Source organism: Dermacentor albipictus, chromosome 2 (assembly GCF_038994185.2).
Source record: "Dermacentor albipictus isolate Rhodes 1998 colony chromosome 2, USDA_Dalb.pri_finalv2, whole genome shotgun sequence".
NCBI classification, from domain to species: domain Eukaryota; kingdom Metazoa; phylum Arthropoda; class Arachnida; order Ixodida; family Ixodidae; genus Dermacentor; species Dermacentor albipictus.
The window spans coordinates 31981469-32006602 of NC_091822.1; the positions used below are offsets into that span (position 1 = coordinate 31981469).

The 25134-nt window shown below is 46.7% G+C and overlaps 1 protein-coding gene across 1 annotated transcript in view; it reads left to right on the forward strand.

Moving 5' to 3' along the window:
* Positions 1-25134, forward strand: part of LOC135916603 (fatty acid synthase-like) — a 170527-nt gene that overhangs the window by 88700 nt on the left and 56693 nt on the right. Inside the window, exons 16-18 of the mRNA XM_065450033.2 lie at positions 2803-2976; positions 12023-13247; positions 15308-15459. Coding sequence (XP_065306105.2) covers positions 2803-2976; positions 12023-13247; positions 15308-15459 — 1551 coding nt within the window. The remainder of the gene's footprint in view (positions 1-2802; positions 2977-12022; positions 13248-15307; positions 15460-25134) is intronic.

The window sequence follows — 25134 nt, forward strand, 5'->3', positions numbered from 1 at the left end:
TTCCATGCCGACTTGCTCACTTTTTTTTTGCTAGTTGTGCTTATCAATTCGTGCACCTATTTAGTGGCACATATCCATTTTTTTAGGAATGGCCAAGAACATTCACATGTCCTGTAGCACATAGCTGGCGGTCCAAGTTCTCAATTCGGACACGAACCTAGTGGCATATGCCGAGTTGCAGGATTCAGTTGCCCTAGCTGTATAATTGACGAGACAGCAGCTGTCTACTCCTGCAAAGTGAGAGCAAGAAGCAAAGAAAGCTTCGCTTGATCAAATCACTCGTACTGCCACCGGACATACCATTGATGTCACACACATGGTCGGGTCGCCCAATGATACCGCCTTACACGGGCAGCTTCAGCTACCTGGTGACATTTTGCGGAATAATTTCCCGATATTTGTTCAACAGTGAGAACGCTAGTTTACCTATGTAGTTTCCCTCTTCTTCAATGCTAGGAACTAACTAGTTGAGACGTGATGTGGCGACCACCTTAGGGATAGGCCCAGTGCGGCCGATAGGCAACACTACTTCAGTGGCAATCCGCGTATTCAACTAGTTCTTCGCTCCCTTTACACTGATATATCGTGTTCTGAACTCCACGTTCCGTTAGGAGTTCTCTCAAGTGGGATGCGATTGATAGAACCGGAGTCGTGCCAAGCATATGTCGTTACAACCACAATATAGCGTTAGGAACTTTAATGAAGAATGAAAATATCACAAATAAAGTGCCAATGTGGACAGACTGGTACACGTTGCAGAAAAAGTAAGTAAGAGCGCTGTCATCAATTCGCGAGAAACGCAATTTACTTGGTGAGAAGCGATATCGACGGCACGTGCGTCAGTGTGACGTCGACAATGCTCCTCTCCATGGTAACGCTGTTCGCATTACCATTCGCAGGGACCGTGATATCGGTCTTGCAGGAAGTTATCTTTAGTGTCACTTTGGTAGCTTAATGTGAGGTAGCGCGCGTTAGGTTCTAAAGTAAACAACAGTGTTGCGACTCTAAAATAATTTAGGCTTTTTCGCATCACTTTCATTCACTATCCAGGCCAACACAGTCTTCTTCTTACAGAAGAGGGCGTTGGGGCTTACAAACTGCAGTTCATAAGCCCCATTTTTTCTTTCTTCCTTTTTAAATTCGGGACGGTTACTATAGCAAAAAAACTAAAGAAAATACACTACGCCACCAAGCGCCACCGCGTTCGGAAGATCACCATGCTGCTTCACAAGCCACAGTTTTTATTGCCATTAACAGCAAAAGCACTGCGGTGAAGCAGAATACTGTCATGGCATGTTTAGTGAATGAAACTGATACGAGAAGGTCCGGGTTATTTTAGAGTCGGAATATTTTTATTCACTTCTGTTTTTCGCTTCCACGAATTTATGCAAACCTGCAATTTTTGTGCTTGTTTTTCTTCTGTGCACCCCTCCTCGGTAATGCCTGAATGGGCGCTGTGGGCACGAAATAAATAAAATAAAGATAAGTACAACCTAATGCACGCTGCCTCACGCTAAGCTACCAACGTGACACTAAAGATGATTTCCTACAAAACCAATCTCACGATCACTGCCAACGGTAATGCGAACAGTGGTACCGTCGTGAGGAGCGTTGTCGACGTCACACTCGCGCTCGTGCCGTCGATATCGCTGCTCCCCAAGTAAATCGCGTTTCTTCCTGGTTGATGACAGCGCTCTTACTTACTTTTTAGGCAACATGCACCATCCGGTAAATGTGGGCAGTTTATTGGGGATATTTTCATTCCTCATTAAAATTTATAACGCTATATGGTGCTTGTAATGACATATAACTATTAATGTGGTACACATTAACGACGCATTAGTTGAGCACCGCAACGCCAATGCCGAGAGAGTCGGCGTAATGAAAGGGAAACGCACCCAACGATAAAAAAGACGTATCAAAACAGAGACTGTGTGACTGAGTACCAGTTCTTTGTTGAATGACATTTTGTGCGCCATTCACGTAAAATATGAATGCTCTGCCCATTAGTTTCATGCAAAAATGTGTCCCTGGAAGGCAATATATTATCAGTTCACCGCAGTTAGAGCCTCGTACTACAATAATTCGGCTGAAACTGCCAGCAGCGAAGCGTCGTAAGGCACACATTTCAATGCATACCGGTGGCCATCTACCTTCACCATCATGGCGACAGTGCTGCCACATAGAGTTGGCTCTCGCTGCCATAATAATATTTGGGGTTTTACGTGCCAGAACCACTTTCTGATTATGAGGCACGCCGTAGTGGAGGACTCCGGAAATTTTGACCACCTGGGGTTCTTTAACGTGCACCTAAATCTAAGCACACGAGTGTTTTCGCATTTCGCCCCCATCGAAATGCGGCCGCCGTGGCCGGGATTCGATCCTGCGACCTCGTGCTCAGTACCCCAACACCATAGCCACTGAGCAACCACGGCGGGTAGCTCTCGCTGCCAACACACCGTACTGTCAATGCCTGTTCCGATGGTAAAGAAAGAGCGCACGGAAGTACTCCAGATCGGCCGTGTCATTGCACTGATGTTTTATGCGTAGTAATTGAGATGGCTTTACGTGTTCTACAATACACGGTCTTGGGGAAGTTCACGTCATAATCTTGCTATATAAGACCGGATTCTTAGAGTCTATGCGTGGCACTTCTTCCGATAGCTTTTTAGCGAGTACGAATAGCGGAAGTGAGGTATACGCAAACTGAAACGCTCGAACATCTCGTCACACGCGTTGTGAGGCAAATGCTTCGCATTATATTCCCATAAAGCCCGGGGCTGTCGTAATTTTATTTTTCAGGACCATGCGGCAAGCTCAAGTGGGACGGTAACTGGGTGTCATTTATTGACACCATGCTCCAGATGACTCTCCTTTCCAGCTCAAAGAGAATCTTCAAGCTGCCGGCGAAGATCCAGTCATGCCGCATCGACCCCAATGTTCATTCCGCTGCCGTTGAGAAAGCTCAAGGAAGCGGTGAGTATGCCCATGCGCAATTTTAGCCTTTTTTTTGGTATGTTAAACATCCCCGCTAGAGTAGTATAAGATTAAATGCACTGCTCAGCATCTCTGCTTCCGGGAGTGACTGTCTCGTATTGAGTTCTAGCTTCGGCTTTTATCTAAGTTCAAGGGAGATTACGTTTACTATATATGATTAGCGCAGATTAACCACGCTCAATCTGAAATGATGAGAACCCTGAGAATAGCTACAGAACGTTATCCAGCGTTACAAAGCTGCCAACATTGCGCGTGCTTCTGCATACATGCGGTATAGAAAGTTGTTCTACCGCGAGCACTTATGAAAATACTGAAACATCGTTTTTACAAAATGTAGATGTAGGTTTCGGTTGGCAACGAGCTATACCTTGACTAAATATTTTATGCTTAAACCATCGAACATGAGCAACTAAACCAGTTTAAGCATTCTTATGCCGCTGAAATATCCGAAAATATCTATGGAACCCCGAAGCTCTGCTGAAGATCCAGCTGGACAACAAAGACATGCTGCTTCTAAGGCGGTAAACAGCGACACGCCCGGCTTTGAAGTCTCACATCGGTTGCCACCGACGCTGCCGTTCGGCACCGCGTTCCGCACAATACCGACGCCTTTCTCACAAGGCATGGCCCGCTCGTCAACAATATATAGCGCGGATTACTACGGGCTTTGAAATCTGAGAGGACCAGTGACAACCAAATTCTTTCTGCAGCACTTGTAGCTGGGCTTGTTGGTGTATATGCTGTAAATACAAACAAGAGCAACATAAAACATGGACAAAGCAAGAGGACGGGACGAGCGCTGTACTGTGAACAATATTTACTTGATGATAGGCACTTACATACATGTGTCTTTACTCATGCGCAACGGCACCCACTCAAATCAACACTTGTTTAAGGACAAGAACCTAGAAAGTGCATCTTAACTTCGGCGTAGAACCACTGATCTATCACAGATGCACATATGTCCTTTTTTCTGAGTATAAAATGCTTCTGTAGGCTCTCGGGCTGCTTTATCGCGACTCTTCAGTAGCACTTTGAATTCGTTTGATCTTGGCTCACAGGCATGACATGGTTTCTTTGAGAACGCTTCGCAGCAAACAAAAAGATGCCTTTTTGTCTTAAAAAGCACTTATGCTCACCGAGGCACTCCTTAAAGCATGGTCCCGTCTGCTTTCGGTAGACTTCGCCGTATGTCAGTAGGATTTCATAAACTACTACGGTTATACTGTATATGTTGGATGCTTTGTGCTTTTTTAAGTCATTGCAACGAGCCTTAAGCGGTTCGTTGCAGTGGCTCATACGCAAAAAATAAAAGCGGCGTCTAGCCCATTGAAGCGAAAAATATCATCATCAAGAATGGGTCATAGTTCGAGCTCATGGCTCAAGCAAAGATGCAATGGCTGAGTATGAATGAAGAAACGAGAAAAAAAAAACCGAAATAACCGTTAAGTAGTGCATGAGGTGCGTGCATACGTTCTTGAGCAGGTCGACCTACAGCGCCATAGCCTCCTTCACAGTGCGGCTCGTTATGTCTTGCAAGAAGTTTGACTCCTCCGGTCGCATACCTTAATGCTTGAAGCACGCTTGAAGCAGGCTTGCCCCTTCACGTGTTACAAGAATGTAACAGGCTGCAAAACTTTTCCACGTTACGGAACCTTTTTTTTCTACCGATTCGAGCGCTGAGGCTAGCTAGCTTTCGAGGAATCGAGAATACCATGTCTGTCCCGTAATTATTGGCCACCTCCTTCACGTTGTGGGAGGTTTTATACATATATGGTATTGCGTTCGGCATTTAAACTTTCTTCCTTCGTTTTTCGTAACGGTTTGTTCGCTATCCTTCAGATTTTCGACAAGCCTCTCCCTCACGCCGAGTACTAGCGACGACGTAAGAAAACATGCCTTTTAGAGCCGCGACATTTACGACGCAAAGCTTGAGTGCATAGGGTGACAGGACTTCGCTAGTGCACACCGAATTCTCCGAGACGCGATAGTCGTTTGACAGTCTCTGAGTGGATAGAATTATAGGGCAGAAAGTATTTCTATCCTCATGGACTGTACCTCCAACAAACATTTGAAGGGTGACTGGTTAGGCTGACATTAAAAAACTGTACTTTATTATCACTACTCAGCAGTTCGTATACAAACAAAAAGACAGGTGCTCGATTCTTGCCGTTAAGCACGTGTCGATTTCAGTGGGTCTTTCTGTGGGTATATATATATATATATATATATATATATATATATATATATATATATATATATATATATATATATATATATATATATATATATATATATATATATATATATATACATAGGCTTCCACCGTCAAATAAATCTTGTTGACAATGTATATAGCGCTCATACCGTCCCCTTTCTTCGTCCATGCTCCAGGTTGAGTCAAATATTTGTTTGACTTTTCTGTTTTAATGAACAGGTGTGCGTCTGATAATCACGGAATGACACCATATTTGCTCCAACCTGACATCGAAATAATGTTGGCGCCCTTAATTAGGGTAAATTTTAACCTCACTTCAAAATTCGGAGGGCGCTTAAGCTTCGTCTTTAGGAGTGGAAAAGGATAGCATTCAAATATCTCTGACTGCTACTCACACTTCCCGGCAACTGGAGCGTATGTAACCGTAACGTTTACCGGAAAACGCTGTCTGCGAACGCTATGCACTAAGACGGTCTTTCCGGTAGAAGCGTGGCTTCTTGCATGGGCCGCGATGCAACGGAGGCGAACGCCAGCTGGAGGTGTTGCAAGTAATTAGGCACGCCGCTCCATGGCCTCGAAGATAGTGGGGCGCCGACGTGCGCAAATGACGTACGCCGTGGCTGGCTTATGAATGGTAGAAACGCTGGAAAAGCGGTTTCTTTGAGCGATCGCATAACGGAATTATCCTTTCTCGTATGGCCAAATTACAATCAGACGCTCTCAAGCCTGCAGGTTGAGTCTAAGCCGTACTTCATGATTTTTGTACGCATTTTAGCTTGAGAAATTCAATTATATCACAAACTTCCATTCGCCGCATGGAGGGTCTGGGTATGGGTGCTTCGAAAATCTGTTTTTACGAAACGACGTCCGACGCCAGGATTTCTGCGACACGGAGCCCTTAAGCAAAAGAACCGAGCGCTGCACCGCGACGGTCCCAACTTACTGTACGCGCGATCTCGTGAATCCGAAAACTGGTGACCTTGAAAAGCTCACAGTAGCAATATTCGTCTGCTGGCGGCAAGCTTGTTACACCATGTCGTCGGAGTCAGAATCAAAGGTGTCTTCATCGTCAGCAAGTACAAATCAAGTCTTTACGCGATGCTCCTTTTAAAGGAGTATACTCTATAAAGCCGCTCGAGCGAGAAACAGTTCACAATGGAGCGCCGTTTAATGTCGTACAAGTAAAACTCTTGCTTGGGCTAGTAGGTTCATGCTTGAATTAGTAAAGGCAAGGCGCAGAAGACCAGGACTCAAGGCACCGCTCCTGTCGTTTGTGTTCTTCGTGAGTCCTGGTCTTCTCCGCCTTGCCTTTACTAATAACGTATGCTACCGAAGACAGTCTTCGCTCGAGCCAGGCCAACAATACCTAGATAGTACAAGGCTGTTTCAATCCGATCCATGACGTCATGTTACCTGGCTCGACTGTCACACAGTCTAAAGGGGATGCTCCCGAGAAGGCAACCGTGATTTTGACGTGACCGCTCTCATTACGCCAGCTTTGTAAATGGAAGTTTTGGGCCAGATAGCGTGACGTCATGGATTGGAGTAAACATGCCTTGTGCTATCTAGGTGGTGTTGGCCAGGCCCACCAGCTTGGCGCCTCAGCCGACAGCGCTTGCGATCCCATGCAGCTGCTCAGTAGTGCGCTTGTTTTTGCAAAAAAAAACGACTAACGTTTCAACAGTTATGTCGTGCTTTAATAAATTCATCTAGTTTTCTCGACGCCGACAATTTGAAGGGCAAATCGTGCAAAACACGTCGCTCTGGCAACGGCATGTGGTGTCTGTCGCCGAGGCCGAAATGCTCTCGCATCGCATCTCCCGATCCCACCCATGTTTGAGTACCGGGCGCTGCTTCGCACTTTCAAAACAACTTTAGTCCATTAGTTACTATTTCATGCAAGAAACAAACTGCAGTAGTTTTTTTATGTCGCTCTGAGCGGTGACAGAAACGTCCGCCTCGGCAGTGCTAAGACACCGGAGAATAACCGTCCTGGAGCGGGCCCCGCGCGGTTGCACATCCCACGCAGTCTGCGCGAGCTGGCTCTTCGTACGTCGTCCGATGTAAAGCCACGTCGTGTCAGCCCTCAGAGATCGCTGGCATGCAGTAAAGTGCGACGCTGTGTCGTACGGTGCCTCTCGCAAGCAGACAAACAGCCATACATGGAAGCAACGAAGCAGCGCCCCATCGTGCTTTTCGCACGTATGCTGATCTGTGGTGTCGACAATGTCTGAGGAGGGTGGGAAACATGATCACCGAGAGCCCGAGCGCAGATATTATGAACAATTCTAGAGGCAAAGCTCATCATAAAGCCCATGCGTTCAAAACTCCAGCAGCAAGGGTGCATCTGCTGTGGTTGTTCAGTGGCTATGGTGCTAGGCCGCTGATCACGAGGTCGTGGCATCAAATCCGTGCCACTGCGGCCGCATTTCGATGGGGGCGAAATGCGAAAACACCCGTGTACTTAGATTTAGGTGCACGTTAAAGTACCCCAGGTGGTCGAAATTTCCGGAGTCCTCCACTACGGCGTGCCTCATAATCAGAAAGTGTTTTTGGCACGTAAGACCCCATAATTTAATTTTGTTTAGCAACGGTGCCGCTATGTTGATGCTAAGGGCAGGCGCGCATTCGTAGACGACGAGATGCGATTCGGACGAGACGTTCAACGTGATCCCGCCTCGCTCAATACGCATGTTTTCGCGCACTGTAATTATCACACCAATACTTTCTGAATAGCAATCCGACATTCCTGAAAAATATACACAATGAACTCTACACGCTCTCCGTACACACGTGCTACCTGTTAATGCCGGTTCTTGGATATTATTTCGGATATCTTTACCGTTACAAAAATGATGCGTAGCAACAAGGCAATGGCTTTGCTGTTGCGACTTCTTTCGCTAAGTTTTTCTTCTAGATTTAGTATATACTAACTCTATGAGCGCAAGCCGCCACAAAACGCGTCATATTGAAGTCGCGAGGTGCTGCCAACACTGATTAGCACCACCACTTACTTTAACACCATACTAATACATGCTTTAGGTAACCTTCGCGTTAGTACTCCGTCTGATGTGCCTATGTATGCAGGAGAACGGCACAACATAAGTCGAGTCTGAAACTTTGGTCTCATTGGTCTCTCAAAATATAAGTGGCTGAAAAGCCAGCCTAAAGACATCTAGAAAACACAGTCCCGGCGCGACTAACAGCAGCTTCAAACATGTTAAGAACCCATTATTAAAAAGAATCAGACATCCACCCGTCCATCTTTTGATTAATTACTTCTCTCCACCTTGCGGGTTTCCGCACTACTATTATGTCAAACACTTGCCTTTGCTTCGTGTTATTGACGAATTCGACTTCGCCCTGCCACCTGCTAGCTGCCTGGTTAGCTCAGATGGTGGAGTGGCTGCCCCGGAAAGGCGGTTGTCTCGGGTTGGAGTGCCAGAGCTGGAGGAATTTTTCTTCAGTTGTGAGTCTTTTCTTTCGAGGAAACCGTATGGGTTTCCTTTGTAGCAATTGCTACAAACGGGTGGATGTCTGATTCTCTCTTTATTAATTACTTCTCTCCACCTTGCGGGTTTCCGTAGAACTATTACGTCAAATCTTAAGAACCCCCACCGTCTTTCCTTCCACCGGCGGCGGTGAACTCCAGTGGAACGGGTGGTGGAGTGCACGGCGAGTGCCGATGAGAGATTCTTTCTCGTATTTGCGCGAGCGTCGGGTGCATGCGTGCGTTACGAGAAAAACCTGCGAGGACTTTTGCAGGACAGTTTTGTGAGATGTGAGTCCTTTTTGTTGGGGCTCTTTTTTTCGTAACGTGCGTTTGCATAGGTACTACCGAAGAAGGCACACTTCACTCTCCCGTGAAAGCGCCGCTTAAACTTCTGTCTGAACGGGATCGAAACTGCCGATGCAGGCTCTGCCAAAGGGCAGCCGCTCGTTGTCAGTGGCTGGCCCGTGTCACTGTAGTGCACACAGCAGTTTTTTCAGTTCGAAGTGCTTCTTCGGGTGCTCGATCTGCCATTGCCATGGTCCTCGGTGACGGGAAAGTACGTGCCATATGGGCACACTCTGCGTATACAACACCCAGCCTTGAAGAAAAACTTGAGTGTAACCTGCAAAATAATATTTTACAATAAAACTAATTCGCCGTAACAACGTGTCGGTATTCAGTGGTGTGCGGCCATTGAAGCACCATCTACCAAGTGCTCGCTCACCCACTCATTCGTGTGATGTGTGCGCACCGGTGTAGTTGCATCCGTTTGTACGTGCTTTTTTTGCGCGTATGTGTACGTGTTATTATGTATCATTGCGTATGTGTGCGCGCAGATGTGTTACTTATGGTCAGTAGAGTTTTACATCTAAGAAACCTCTTCATATATGGTACAGTTATTGCAGGCAAATATTTCTCCCTTCACATCTATTTAAAGAGGCGCTCCTAAATAAACCACCCTATAACATGTTAATTTTGTTTGAAATTTTTTTCTTGCGCATACGTCATAAAGCCATCTCTTCTATGTACAAAGTTATTGCTCCTGACTCACCTCTCCCCGGGAAATGCGGATGACTTCGAAAAAACCACGACGGCTTTCGTACACTCTCAAAGGCAGCGTGGCCGATGTGAGAGCCACTATTGCAGTGGCAGAGAGAGTGCCCCACCTTCTAAGCTGGAATTGGTAAGGGCACCCTACGTTCGACAAAACCACCGAGCACAGCACTTCACAAGCCAACGCCGCGCTGGAAATCGAACAGCCAACTCGCGTACCAGCGCAGCCGTCGACGAACTTGGCGGGCAGGTTGAGATGCGTTCGATCTTTCGATCGCCTCCGCTAAATGACGTGCCGCCGCACAGTCTAAGGAGTGCTGCTGCCTTGAAACTTTGTGCTGCTGCTCCTACGCGATCGCTGCCCTTTTCAGCACAGCCAGCTTTTGCGACTGCGATGTCCGCGGCCGCTTCTCGTGGAGTAGTGTGTGGCTAGAATGAAAAGCGTTCGCTAGAGCAACGACCCACAATGTGCCGGTGCAACTCGGTGGTGCTGTCGACAAGGCCGGAGTAAAATCCCTTGATAATTTGAAAGTACCGCCACTCTTTGAACTCTGCCGCCGCGCCGAAGACCTTCGTACGCCCGCCTCTCTCGCTTATCGAATCGGCGCTTTTCTGAGCGATCCGAACAGGCCGCCATTGGAATCTGAACCTGGCAACGGTTAAGACTAGAATGTTATCTAGCGAGGCGAGTCTATCAGTGCTATTGGAGGAATTAGAGCGCAGTAAATGGGATATAATAGGGCGAAGTGAAGTTAGGAGGACAAATGAAGCATATACAGTGCTAAAAAGCGGGCACGTCCTGTGCTACAGGGGCTTAGCGGAGAGACGAGAAGTAGGAGTCCGATTCCTGAATAATAAGGATATAGCTGGTAACACAGAGGAATACTATAGCATTAACGAGAGGGTGTCAGGTCTTGTTGTGAAACTTAATAAGAGGTACAAACTGAAGGTCGTACAGGTCTATGCCCCTACATCCAGTCATGATGACCAAGAAGTAGGAAGCTTCTATGAAGACGTGGAATCGACGATGGGTAAAGTCATAACAAAATAGACTCTACTGATGGGCGACTTCAATGCCAGGGTAGACAAGAAGCAGGCTGGGGACAAGTCAGTGTTGAAATATGGCATAGGCTCTAGGAATAGCAGGGGAGAGTTATTAGCAGAGTTTCCGGGACAGAAGATTATGCGGATAATGAATACCTTTTTCCGCAAGCGGGATAGCCGAAATTGGACGCCTTCGCTGTGAGCAGGTGAATGAATAGACAGTCGAAAAGCGCAATGCGACATCGGCAGTGCGCACGCCGAATCCCTCTATTGATTCACGCACGATTGCCACGAAATGCATGGAATGTCTAAGAGGCCGAAAGAACATACAGTGATTCCCATAACCGTAACAATAAACGTAGACGCATTTATAAAGCGGATATAACGGCTCGTACTCAAAAGCTCCACGGAAGCTCAGAACACCGCGATAACAGTAATGTCCGCCAGACCGTGATGGTCTTCATAGTTTGCTACAAAAACGGCTGAAGCGCTATATTCCCGTTTGTTTGAAAATTCGTTTGATCTCACGACGAATATGCCATCAGAGGGACAATGAATGAGGTGCTACGTCGTGTAACGTACTGCACTCTTACGCACAGTTAGGCGTAAACGAAAAAAAACAAGGCAATAAAGAGAAGGTGACACAGCGCTACTATCAAACGAAGGCAGGCGCCTTTTTCTCATTTTATATTGCACGGTGATGTATATTTCAGTGACATGCAATAGAACTTCAGTTGACAGTAACGACACGTTCCCGACTTTCTCTTATTCTGTATGTTTCCCTTGCAATAGATTCTACATACCACCTATACCATCACTTCGCCCAAGTGTAATCTTGCTCGTCTAAATGACCACGCGCTAATTACGACTACTCCTTTAGTTTTCACTATGCTCCGGCTACTGTGCCATCTCATGGAACGCTTATCTGCTAGTTGTCTCTTTTTCAGAATATCGCATGACATTCCATTAACGTCATTTGTGAAGTGGCTTAGGAACAATGCGTACTGATCAGCCCCCCAAAGTTATTTGGTTTGTAAATATGTGGCGCCGGCAAAGCCTCCCTGATAGGAGAAAATGTGTCAGTAAAAATTGTTGTGCTTGCTACTGCAGTCTTGGTCAAGTAGTTTTTTTTCATGGAAATAACTGTCTTTAATTGTGTGCGAAATTCTAGAGCTGGAAAAACAATGAACGTAGCACTTGGACGCTTTCTTGTGCAGGCATCGACGTTGTTTACGACGTCTCCTTCAACACGTGTCAAGCTGGAGGTGTAGCTGTGCAAGGATTAAAGACAAGCATCCCAATAAAGCGCATCGTAGACAATACGCCAATCATAAACGAGTACAAGTTTGTACCATACATAGACGATGAGTTGAGCCAGCAAAACAGGCAAGCATGCATTGAAGAATACATGAACATATGCAATGACCGGGCCGCACGTGCTCTCAAGAACTTCAGCAGCAATGAGTATGATATCTCTGAACTTAAGGAACAGAACAACCATGTTCCCGAAGAAATCCTTCGAAGGCTTCTGGATAATGACGCTGGAAACCACGGCCTTTTGAGAGTCCTTGCCACCGTAGAGGAACAGGTGAAGATTTCCGCTTCCTCACCGGAGGATATCATCCAATCTGCAGTGGAGGCCTACAGAAAGGAACTTGAAACTGACCTTCTGACGACAGCACTCTCTGAAGAGGATCCATTTAGGCACCTCCTTGACGTCGTCGTGGAGAACACTAGCCTGAAGTCGATTCAGGTTCTTGAGACGACAGCCCCGGGAACTCACTGCATTTTGGCCCCCCGAGTGTCTTCGTTGTTGGTCATGAGCAATATGCTCCTAAATATCGACTACACTGTGGCTCGCCATACCATGGATAAGGTTATGCCAGAGAATGTCCCACAAGGCACCAAAATAGTAATGTGGGATCACATCTCAGCCTCGAATGAACGACTGCACGACGCTGACCTGATTGTCACCTGCCTCTACCCCTGGAGTTCATACAGCATCGATATATTGATTGAGAAGTTCTCGAAACTGTGCAAAAAGCAAGGCTTTGCCATTGTGTTCCACCGTACCGCTATGACGGTGGCAGAAAAACTCATGTCGTCCATTGGAAAGTGCAATTTCACAGTGCACTCGATTGAAATAATTAAGTCACTGTTCCGGTCTCATGGATTCCAATTGATTGGCCAAAAGTCGAACAGCATATCTGCACTACTCTTGTTTAGAAGAACGGTCGTGACAGCTGAGACAGCTAACCCATTCCTCCTCAGGGTAAGCAATGCCAAATACGACTGGGTGGAGGTACTTAAGGCCAAGGCTGCAGAAGTGGAACAAAAGCCAGCAGGCCATAACCTTTGGCTGCTTGCCGAGGACGGCGGTATCAGTGGTGTGGTTGGTTTGACAAACTGCCTTCGCATGGAGACCGGTGGAAGCCGCCTTAGGTAGGCATCGTAAATAGGTTGCTGCGCGCTTATTCTTTATATCCATAGTTTACTGCAGGTCCAACTTGACGCTTAAAGAATGTAAGTAGTTTATCATTGTGACCTCACAGTGCAAGCCGCAAAAGATAAAACGCGAGCGCGTGCTTGGGCGGACATGCCACCGTTGCATACACGGCCATTGCAGGGGATGCAACTTGGATAAAAGATACAAGATGTACACACACTGAAGGAGCAATAAAAGCTTCTTACACGCAAGTTTGCCGCAATACATTGCTGTTTTGAGAAGAAACATTCGCGAAGTATTGCGGTGAATCATTCTTTAAGTGCAGGGAAGCGCATGTCACGTAGGATAAGTCAAGTGTCCTGTAGTATTTGCAATGTCACGGGGTCTAGAACATGTTCCATAATTACACGCACTGTCTCCGATCACAGATATAGCGCCTAGATGTCTAATAGGTGTATTGGCCGGCCTTTAAAGCTATTTTTGATTCGGCTGTTGCAACGTGAGCCTTTGATTCCACCACCTTGTGGGCCCTGTGTGTGGGACCTTAATGGGATCTGGCACGATTTCCTTAAATGCACAAGCACGCACATATAATTTCAATATTGTAGCCAGCAACATTAAGAAAAGTAAAACCATGTTTCAGAAAATGAAACAACATCTTGCGAGAAATGGTCAAAAAGCTCCAGAAGGGCTGCAGGCAGCACTTCTCACCTGGATTTTGCGGTTTTCTATTAACGATCATAACGGTGCCGTGATCCATATCTATCACTTCCCGAAGCCGGTTAAAGGAAGCATTAGTGTCTGCTTGCTGTGTATAGTCGGACAGCGGTCAAGAATTTAATGGCGAATACCCCTCCAAGTGAGTGCGTGAATATGCCCCAGCAAAGTACCTGGTCTGAATTTTTGTTCTCTATCACATTCAGCAAAATAATGGTGCTCGTGAGATGCGAACAATGCAAGGATAAGCTCCACTGTACCTGTTGCATCTTCAGCGCTCAATGATGTTCTGTGACTGCCAGCAAGGTCAGATAGCGCTTTCCTGCGCGGCTGCCATTCGGTTCTTTTCGTTGAGCAATCATCCTTCTTGGGCCCATCAAATTGATGCATGGGGAAGGCTCGTGCCAAGCTCTCCGAGCGTGATGCCTCTCTTTTCGCGCTGTGTAAAAAAGCGTGGCCATGGTTCCAATACAGAAGCTTGTATCACCATAGCCACAGGTTTGAAAGCTTGTCAGCGCACTTATTAGAGGCCGAGGTCCTTCAGTTGTGAAAGGAAACGGCGCGTGCGAGCGTGCAAGTTGCAGAAACGCGGGCTAGGCTGCGTTACGGTCTCGAACACATGGCGCGCATGGCGCGCGTGGTGGGTGAATCAGGGAATCAAATTACTACAATTACGTCAGAGCCTGGTCTAAATGCCTCCAAGTACACGTATTAGAAGTCTCCTGTCAGAGCACAAAAAAATTTTAGGCACTGCTACTGGTGACTCTGCCCCCTTTTAGCTCTCGGCATGCGTCATTGGACGGCCACTACGCTTCTTCTCCAGACCATCTGTACAATTCACCACAGAACCTTACTCTGCTGCGGCGAAGCTAAGTATAGTAAACCGATCATTACGAGACGCACGTATCATCCTTGCTAACTTCTGTTATTCTTACCCGTCCCGTGCTAACAGTTTTTGTTGGTGAGTGTGCGAATGGGGATTGATCCGCGCTTCGGTTAGTTAAGTGTCAATGAGCTTATTATGCGTCCTGCTAGCTGACAGTATATTTCGGAAGAGGAAGCAGGCCCTTAAAGGAAGCATCGCCTTATAGAAATAAATTTTCTCAACAACTTTACTCTCGAATACCACATTTCCTTTTTTAGAAAAGTCAGTCCACCGATGGTCGACAGTGCCAAATAAGTACGAACAATACATACGGGGGCTGCTTACAAAAGCTGACTGGTTTCCATCGCGACTTCCTCGAATTATTGTATCATCGTCAAAGTATCGTACTGTGTCAGTTGTGAAGCTGTCTAGCCAAGCATAACATTGCGCTGCTAATTCGGTATTTTCTCGCAGATGCCTGTTCAACGCAAGCTTCAATGATTCAGAAGAAATTGACTTCAGCCCGAGAAACCCAGACTACAATGATATACTGGTGAAGGACCTTGTCATGAACATCTACCGTCACGGGCAGTGGGGATCCTTCAGACAGGGAAGCCCACTCAAACGTAAGTGGTACTATTCGTCATTTTTCCACTATCGTGAGGTTGTAAACGCTAGGAAAGCTTTCAAGCACGCCTTACGTTTTATTATTAGTGAACCTTACCACCCGCTAGAGGCTGCTGTTAACCAAGAGCGTAGAAAGGTATGATATTGTAGTTAGGTAAGCGCGGTAGTTGTTTCACAGTGGAGGTGAGCGTGCTGCAGTATAAAAGAAAACTGTCTACGGCTGTTTAAACTCATCTGCGGCACTTTCAAGGGCTGTAGTCATATCCTACTCTCGCCTTCCTTCAAAAATTTCTGTTTACCAGGGATACCTGGCAGAAAACGGCGTGCGACAACATTCCCCCCCTCCCCCCAAATTGATGGCTACTCCACTGTTCTGGTCAGTGCTCTTTGAAGATTGCTTAGGAGCCTTAGGAGACTTAAGTCACTTTCCCCGCCTATGTTTAACAGTACAGGTCCACAAAACATACTAGGTCCAAAAATTCTCGCATCGGGAACAAGTTGTATTTGAAACTCTGGTTCCTAGACACAAGTGCCATGTGACATGTCGTCTGCACGACACTTACCGCATTACCAGGTAAATTGAAGTGTTCATTAGATGTTACACCACCATTATTAGCGACATTTGCTAGCCGAGACAGATCACCAAGCGTATCGCGGTCTGCTTGTCGCTTCGCCAGTGGACATCATTCGTGTACCGTTCATTCACAGGCGAAAGACAAGAGCGACAGCGACCTCAGACATGTCGCTTGTGTTTTAGTTCAAGTTGGGTAATACTTTGCCTAAATCGTTTCTGCAAGTAATTGAATGATTACTTCTGCAATACATTCTGCGTTAAACTGGCTATTTCACCATAGATTTTATTATCACAGAAACTAAACGTGAGCAACGTTTCTGAAGAAATGATTACACCTGTTTCTTGACATGGGTATTTAGAAGAATGCCCCTAAAATGTACTTCGATATTGTCACGTTGTAGGGACAGTGAAGTATTAAAAAGTAGAAAAACTGTGAATCCCACATTTATCTTTTTTTGCGCATGCTTGTGAAGAGAAAAAAAAACGAAAGAAAACGAGTGATAATCAACGCATTGATAGCGGCGGGCGCAGTCGATGGTCGTCGAAACGGGATCTACGGGTCAAGCGTTGTATTCATACGAGCCTATGTATTCATAAGTGACTTATCGCACATTCTAGCTTTATTGGTGATCCTCACGTACGCTCGGGAATGTACAACATTCTTCGCGCGGCACAAGCGACCTCAACAGAAACGTGAGTCTATCTTGCTATAGAATCGGGAAAAAAAACATTCGAGAGAGCTCCGATGCACAAGACCGATTATTGTGCTGATGTGATAACATTGTAATCGCCTGTCAGAAATCGTCGCAGGAATAGGATAAACAAGTACGCGTGCCAATAAGTTTGGCCATTATTAAACCACAATTAAAGGTTGATGAGTTTTCGATGTCTTACGGGGTAATTCACCTAGAAAAAATAGAAAAAAAGACACCAAGCGGAAAACAGAATGTATAAAGTGTACAAGTTCAGCTGTCTACAATTACAAGTCAAGCATAGGTATTCTCACTGGTATTGTCCTTAATTTTCAAGCGCCAGGCAAACTGCCCCACCTGAAGCTTTCTGATCACGTATGTTTTGTACTCTGCCGCCTTCAGCAAAAAAAAAAAGCGTTGTCGTAGCGTTTTTTAACACTACTCTCTTGCCGATATTTTTGTTGGATAGTGTACAATGGACATAACATGCTCTTTGTCAGTTTCTAACTTTCTTGGCAATATTTCAGTGAAATTAGGAGAATAGATATCGGATTTCCTTCAATGTAATGGATATTATTCTATTTCTCTTTTTTGGTTGTCGCAGGTAACATAGTATAGTATACACAGAAGCATAGATGTATTATTTATTAGGAAAAAAAAAGAACCTACATCGAACGCATCAGTGCTTATGTGTGTCTTGCAGGTTAATACAGTCCATGCCTTTCAGAGTGATTTACAATGACAAAAGTATAAACAACTACCTCAAGCTTTCATCTCAGCGACATTTAACACGAAACTCTGCACCAGACAGCCGGATGAACTGCTTGTCGTGACTTCAGAGGCGACGTTAGAGCGTTTCCTTGGGACTCCGATATTTTAAAATAATTCGGTCTCCCAAACTACAATGAATCTTTAGCATTTCAATTTCATGTGGCATTTCCTTCATGGAAGATAAAAATATTTGTATCGCGATGGTTACAAATAATGAAGTTGCCAATTGAAAAAAAAAACCTGCAGACACTGTTTAAAGAAGCTTTCCCAATATCTGCACACCAGCGATGCTGGTGTCGTACTACCATCAGCAAAAACAACTACAGGGGGGCTAGCAGGAATCATCCATGAAAGGCCACTGCGAATGACGAGGTAACCTTTACAATTAGTTTGTGGAAAACTTGCGTGCGATTTTGCGGTGTCGTGACCGGCAGCCGATTATCCCTGGGTCGTCCACCCGAGAGTCCTCCGGTTGGATGAAAGTATTCACCTCCACTCGATATTTCTAGTCGGATGGAGTTCAAGAATATAGCGGCAACTATCCGTCGAAAAAAACGCACACACATGGCCCAGAGAAGTACCTACTAGAATGTTCCTTAGTTTTTCTATGTAGATGCCTTCCCCTTTAACCGTGCTAATGTTCAGTTGTGTCATGAGCGAAATACAATGCCATGAGTGGAGGAGTGGAGGGAAATGGTTTTTTGATATGTGCGGAGAGTACAGCCGTCCATAAATCGATTAAAATGGTAAGGTTAACTTTATTTGACTCATATTCTGCGTACGGTAAGGTTCGGGGAGCGCTACGCGAATTTTTCCACTGAATAGGGTGTTTATTAAATTGGCATGCCAAAGTTAGAGGATTTGTTAGATGATTAGTGGCGTCGACTTTGTGTGTGATCGCAAAAAAATAAAACAAATTCTGGCAGAACCAAGCTAACGATGAATGGTGATTAGCATTGAAGCACTCCAGCGACATGCTGTAGTGTCGCTAAATTGCGTAGTGTCATTTGCGCCGGACACATCGCGCTAACTAGCGGCACTGCCTGAAATTTCGCATGTGGAGAGCGCCTGAATATACACCCAGACAAGATATTCTCAAAATTAGTTACGTAGGTTTGATTCCGTCCAGCACCAGAGGAATATTTAGGTATTTTTTGATTGTCATTGAACAGCGTTACATAATCAATGACCGGTACCCAATGACCCAAGATGACACCAAAGAGACTCATTGCTAAGTGGCACATAGCCAGTGACACATACAAAGTGCCACATAACGTGTTGGTCCGGCGGTTTGTTTTGAACCCGGTTCCCTCAGCTCAACATCTCCACTTGGCAGGCGAATGGTTATGTACTCCGATAGATAGACACTGAAAAGTGCGTTAAGTCTCCTGCGATAGATAGTCGAAAAAACAAAGCCATTCGGCAGAATCCATCTCACCATGACCCTCAATGGCGATGCGTTTAGCAAAAAAATCAATATAACAACACAACTTATTGCAGCCACCGAAACGAGTTATTAATGAGACGTGTATGCACCAGCGCTCCTCTTTCGCGCGCCCCTAAGAGAACTCGGCGCCACCTAGAGGCGCCACCACAAACCATGGCCTCCGAAATGCACAGCCGCCCGGTGCGTGCGTATGCTTAGAAATGCGCCATGCAGCAGTTGGGCGCCTCCTTCGCGCTTCTTTTTAAACAGCTGCGCAATACAGTGGCGCCACCCAGAAGTCCGCGTGCGGCCTCTGAGACGAAAAGTGCTTCGCGCCTGCGTGTGCGAGCGCCGAGGCTCGTTTCCGCGATTACCATCACCGTGTCCTCCGAAGGATATAACAGGAAAACACAACTGGTTAGGCACACCAAGTGGGATGTCTTCCGATACGTGCGTAATCGCAAGTCACTCACAGTCATCTTAGACGTCCTTGCGTATAGACCGAGGAGCTCACGCAAGATGCCGAAAATTCAACGGTGGAGGCACTTCTTGAGGAGCAGGGCTCAAAATTATGGGAGAAACACTAGGACCTTCTGAGTAGGCGGATGGGCGACAAATTCAACCACGGTCTTAAGAAACAACTTGCAGAATTGGAGAAAGAAATACAGGCCTATGGGAACAAGTAAGCAACATGCAATATCGACAGCTTTGAGATAACATCAGTGGTAACCTGGGAAAGAAGGACCCATGGACCCTCCTTAAGCACATGCTTAACCCGGATCACCCAAAACGCTCCTTTCGGAAAAAAAATCAAGAAAATTCTGCTCACTTTACCTGAAAATGGCGCAGCATTAATCGATCTTTTCGCAGCACGCTATCTCAACAGGGATAAGCAGGACAACGTGTATATCAGGCACGTACCCAGGATTTTTTTCGGGGGGGGGGGGGGGGGGCAACCCAAGGTAACTATTCCATGCAAATGAAAGGAGAGGTTCCTTTAATAGTACAAAGGTTAATAATATCCACTATTCGCTATAGAGACGCGTAAACCCACAAAATAGAATTGAAATAAGGTGTACCTCACAGGTACGCCTCTCATTTATTGGCAAACAAGGAACCTCACAAAATGGACTCGCACATTACAGAAGCGCCGGAATAACACCGCCAAGAACAACTAAGCAAGCGAAAAGGTAAAATAAAGATTTGTATTAGCGTTTGATGAATTAACTCTGGCAGATTTACAAAGAAATATGTATATTTGCGGAACAATCACAGTTATTTTGGATCCCTCACTTACTGCTCTTCCGATTTTCGAACTAGTGTTCTTATTTAGGAAGTTGCTTAACGATGCGTGGTCACCCGTCCCGTAAAACCGCGTAGAGAGCAGGACACTGCGGTTCTAGACGTACTCTGCCCACCGCGGAAAGTTGCAAAAACGTCCACGTTAGCACAGCAGAGAAATGACTACATGAGGCGGCTCGACTGATAACGGTAGAAGCGTCACTCAAAATACGTGGAATTATTCTCCGCTTTCGGCGGCATTTTCTCTACTTCCTTTTTAAATAAAAAAATGTTGATCCATAAATATTTTCACAAACAATGGTTAAATTTGTTAGTTTTTGCTTCTACTTCCTGTTTGGCTGTTTGTTGCCTTGGCTCTTTCCCTCAGCACATCGCTTAATTTGTCAACCGAGGGTCCCGCAGCAGACTTTGGGAACTCTCGCCTGTATACTGCTAACAACGAAATATGTATATTCAATGAACAATAAACTGAGACTTAATCACGTACGCAAACGCCCTGCCTGGCAACATTTTCATTTGCTGCCGCGAGCGGCGCTGCTCGTAGCGTCCTCGAGTAAGGTTACAGCTCATGTAAACGAATACAAATACTTTCGTGTATGGTTAAACGAAGGCGATAGATATCTGGAGAAAAAAAAATACTCCTTGCGACTCTTGTTTGCAGTTGCCAATTTTGCACGAAAAGTGCTATACAATTAGGGAAAAGCCATACGAGGTGATAAGTGACAGTCCTATTGCTTATGGGTTTAACGGTTATTGCAGGGCCTTATGATGGACGCTGTTTCGCATTATTTTGTTTTCCACCTTATGTAATCCATATCGCGGGTCTGCCAGCGTCGCGGTGAACCGTTAATAGAGGAAATAATGGAGCAAAAGAAACAGTTAAGTGCAACTGGCGTTTTCTCCTGCCGCCACTCGTTCCACGAGTGTACACACCTGCTGACTACGAACCGAATCCCTTTCCTCGTCCCTGGATCACTCTAAACAAAGAAGGTTGAACTAACGAACAGCGATGCGCATGATTGTTGAACAGATGGTGACAGTATGTGGGTGAGGCTACAAGTGCCTCCCTGATCCACTAATGTATCGCAGGAAATAGATGGGGACAACTGAACTCATCACGAGTTAGTCGCGCGGACACCGAATCGATGAGAAAACCGCCCTTCCCACCCCAGGAGATGCCGATAACTACCACCATTCAAAAAGGAGTGAAAAAAATTGCCGACCATTCGACTCTGTGAAGATGGAATCGCAGTGAGAGCTGACGACAGTCAAAGCTCTCAAATTAAAAGCAAAGTGCTTCACCTCCGCCGCGGGTCGGCCCGATGGCAGTGCAATGCCGGGCCGACCCACGGCAGAGGTGAAGCAGGCGTTCAGTACTCTCCTTACGTGGGCTGATCCCGAAGATAGTGCAACGCCGGGCCGACCCCCGGTGGAGGTGAAGCAGGCGTTAAGCACTCCCTATACGTTGGCCAATTCCGACGGTAGTGCAATGCCGAGCCCACCCGCGGTAGAGGTGAAGCAGGAGTTAGGAACTCCCCTTACGTGGGTCTATCCCGAAGATAGTGCAACGCCGGGCCGACCCACAGTGGGGGTGAAGCAGGCGTTAAGCACTCCCTATACGTGGGTTGATTCCGAAGGTAGTGCAATGCCGGGCTGACGCGCAGTGGTGGTGAAGCAGGCGTTGAGTACTCCCCTTACGTGGGCTGATCCCGAAGGTAGTGCAATGCCGGGCGCAGTGAAGGTGAAGCAGGCGTTAAGCACTCCCCATGCGTGGGCGCATACCGACGGTAGTGCAATGCCGGGTGGACCCGCGGTGGAGGTGAAGCATGCGTTAAGCATTTTCGGGTGGGCCCACGCCGAAAATTTTGAAGGGCTAGTTCAGGTTCTGGAGCCCACAGGGGTATGTGCTATTGAGCTTGGACCCTTCTTGCACATCGTCAGGATCGGCCCACATGATGATTTTTTCTGTTGACGGACGCCGAAAAAACTACAGAAGGCAAGTCACATACAGCGTTCGCTGCAAAAGGCAGCAAAAGGTTGACCACCGAATAGACTGAGTTGTCGGCACTTTAGGAGTGTGTGTGAGGAGTGGTGACGTGGGCAGTGAGGGGGGGGGGGGGGTGCGCCACTTAATCTCGGTAGGCGGGCGGGGAGCCCGCCCCCTCCCTCCCTCGTTGCGTGCCTGGTGTACATAGAACATAACTGAGAGGGAAATGTAGCTTTATACGAGGAATTCATGGAGGCGGAGGATCGCCCTGCATTCTACCTACTACGCACATCAGCCGCCAGGAAGGACAAAATTACAAACAACATGCTCAAATCTCTGGAAGATCAACCAATTACAAACATCACCGAAGTATTCAGCAAACATTGGCAGGAAAGCATCCTCCCACAAGAATGGAAGGATGCCAAGGTAATCATACCGAAACCCAGGAAAGAACTGAACCTGGAAAGCTTGATGCACTTTCATTGACCTCCGGTTTAAAGAAGACAATGGAACATGTGGTCGTCAACACACTAGTCAATCACGCAGAAATTAACCAGCTCTTTTGGCGACCATGATTGGATTTCAGCCTAAATTATTTAAGCTGGGCATCCTCTGGCAAATTCAAGTGTGTTGCGACACCACGTACCCGAGCACACGAGCGTTGGACCATCCCGCGTGTAGCCGTGCGCGGCTTAGCCGTGTGTGGGGAAAGGGGGATCCTGGAGGTTGAGTCGATTCTGGTTGTTTGCACCTTTAAGGGCCCCCAGTGGAGGTAACACACCTCTTTGGCCTCTGCTTCACATAGACGGCACCCCCGGACTGACCCACCCGGGGGAAATAGGCAGTCGCCTCTTCCTGTCTCTCCCTCCTCGAATCTTCGTCTTTTTCTCTCACTTTCTGGGCTTCCCTGTCTCTTCTCTCTTCTATTTAGTTCCTTTCTCCTTGGCGGCAAGGGTTCACCTTGTGTGGGAGAGCCAACTTTGGTTATAACAGATTTGGTTATAGTAGTGTCGTATAGCTGACGCATGCAGGCCGTCTTTTCACGGTCCTGCAGCGTCCCCTTGTTGCGCTCCATGGTGTGTGGCTGGCGGCGCTGCCGAATTTTTGCATGTATTGATCGCCCTCATAAACGAGGGCGCACTGAAGAAGTTTTCATGTTTTTTGGCCGAAACATTGACGATTTTCTAAGATTTCATGTAATACATTCAGAGAAAAAAGAAAAGGCAGCGAGAATGATCCCACCTTTTCTGGTTGCAAAGACGCTTAGTGAAGCTTATGGCTCAGGTTATAAAGTCTCCAGGTTAGCAAGTGGCGACCTCCTCTTAGAACCTCGTGATAAGAAACAGCACGAAAAACTCTATAACCTAGTATCTTTCGGGAGTCTTCTGTGACGGTCACACCGCACCGCACAGTGAACACCACCCGTGGAGTCATTTACGATGCTGATCTCATGGAACTGACTGAAGCTGAACTACTGGAGGGCTGGAGTGATCAAAATGTGATCAATGTCAGGAGAATAAAGATCAGGCGAGATGGTAAGGAGATGGCAAGATTTGAGTCGGACCGTACATCCTCTCCTATGCTTTAAGTGTGAAAGATTTGGCCAGAGTTCACAGAACTGCCGAGGCCGCCAGACGTACGCTAAATATAGTGCCCAAGAGCACCTATCTGACAATTGCGAGAATGCTCCCCACTGCGTGAACTGTGATGGGGATCACGCCGCGTACTCGCGATCCTGTCCATCATGGAAAAAAGTAAAAGAAATAGTCACAATCAAAGTTAAGGAAAACATATCGTTCAAAGAGGCACGCAGGCGGCTAGCACACCTGCCAAATAACAGCTTTGACGAAGTGGCGCGTCAGGGGGCAGCGTGACGACGGCCTCCAGTGGCTGTCCGACCCACAAGCAGCGTATCGGCAGTTACGCCACCTGCCCCCGTGGCGGTTGCAGCTCGCGCTGCTCCGCCAACCCAGCAGAAGGGACCATCGACCCCGAAGGTGGGCGCAGCCAAGGCTGCCCCAACCTCCCCGGCCCCTTCCAGCGCTGGCAACAGCTGGCGCAGCCAAATCCCTCAGGGAGCCCCATCGACCTCCGGGGTAGTGGGTGTAGTGGTCTTGCCTTCCGAGACAGGACTTTCTCGGAAAGCTTCTCACTCGCAAGAGTGCGTGTCTGGCACATCACAAGAGGCAATGGACACTACACCTATCCTCACGGCGCACCAAGCGCCTATGCAGCAGTGAGGCTCGCTCGAACGCACCAGAAAGGGCAAAACCCCCATCATGGGGCTTTGAAAGAGCTATGTAATCTAATCTCTGTAATCTCTTTTAATTAATACTTCTGTTTTTGTACACACAGCACATATTTATTTCCAATACGGATACACAAATTATTCAGTGGAACGTCAGAGGTCTTAGAAACCTTGATGATGTGCAAGAACTCATCCACGAACACAATCCAAAAGTGCTGTGTTTACGGGAAACACGTCTAAAATCAAAACACAAGCTTTCTTTGACAGTATATAACGTTTCGCAAAGATCGCGATGATGCTCTCGCATCATCGGGCGGTGTTGCCATTGTTATCCATAAAAGCATTGCTTGTCAGCTTTTACAGCTACAAACGCCTCTCGAAGCAGTGGCGGTTCGAGCTCTTCTCCTAAACAAACTCATCACCATTTCCTCGCTTTACATACCTCCCTATTACAAATTAAACAAACATGAATTTCAGTCTTTTATGATGAATTGCCAGAACCTTATGTTGCGCTTGTCGATTTCAATGTGCACAGCTGCCTGTGGGGCGACTCTCGTATAGATGCGCGAGGTCGTCTTGTTGAACATTTCATTTTTTCCTTGTGGTGCCTGCCTTCTGAATAAGAAGGAGTCCACATATTACCGTCTCGCAAACAGAACCTATTCTTCAATTTA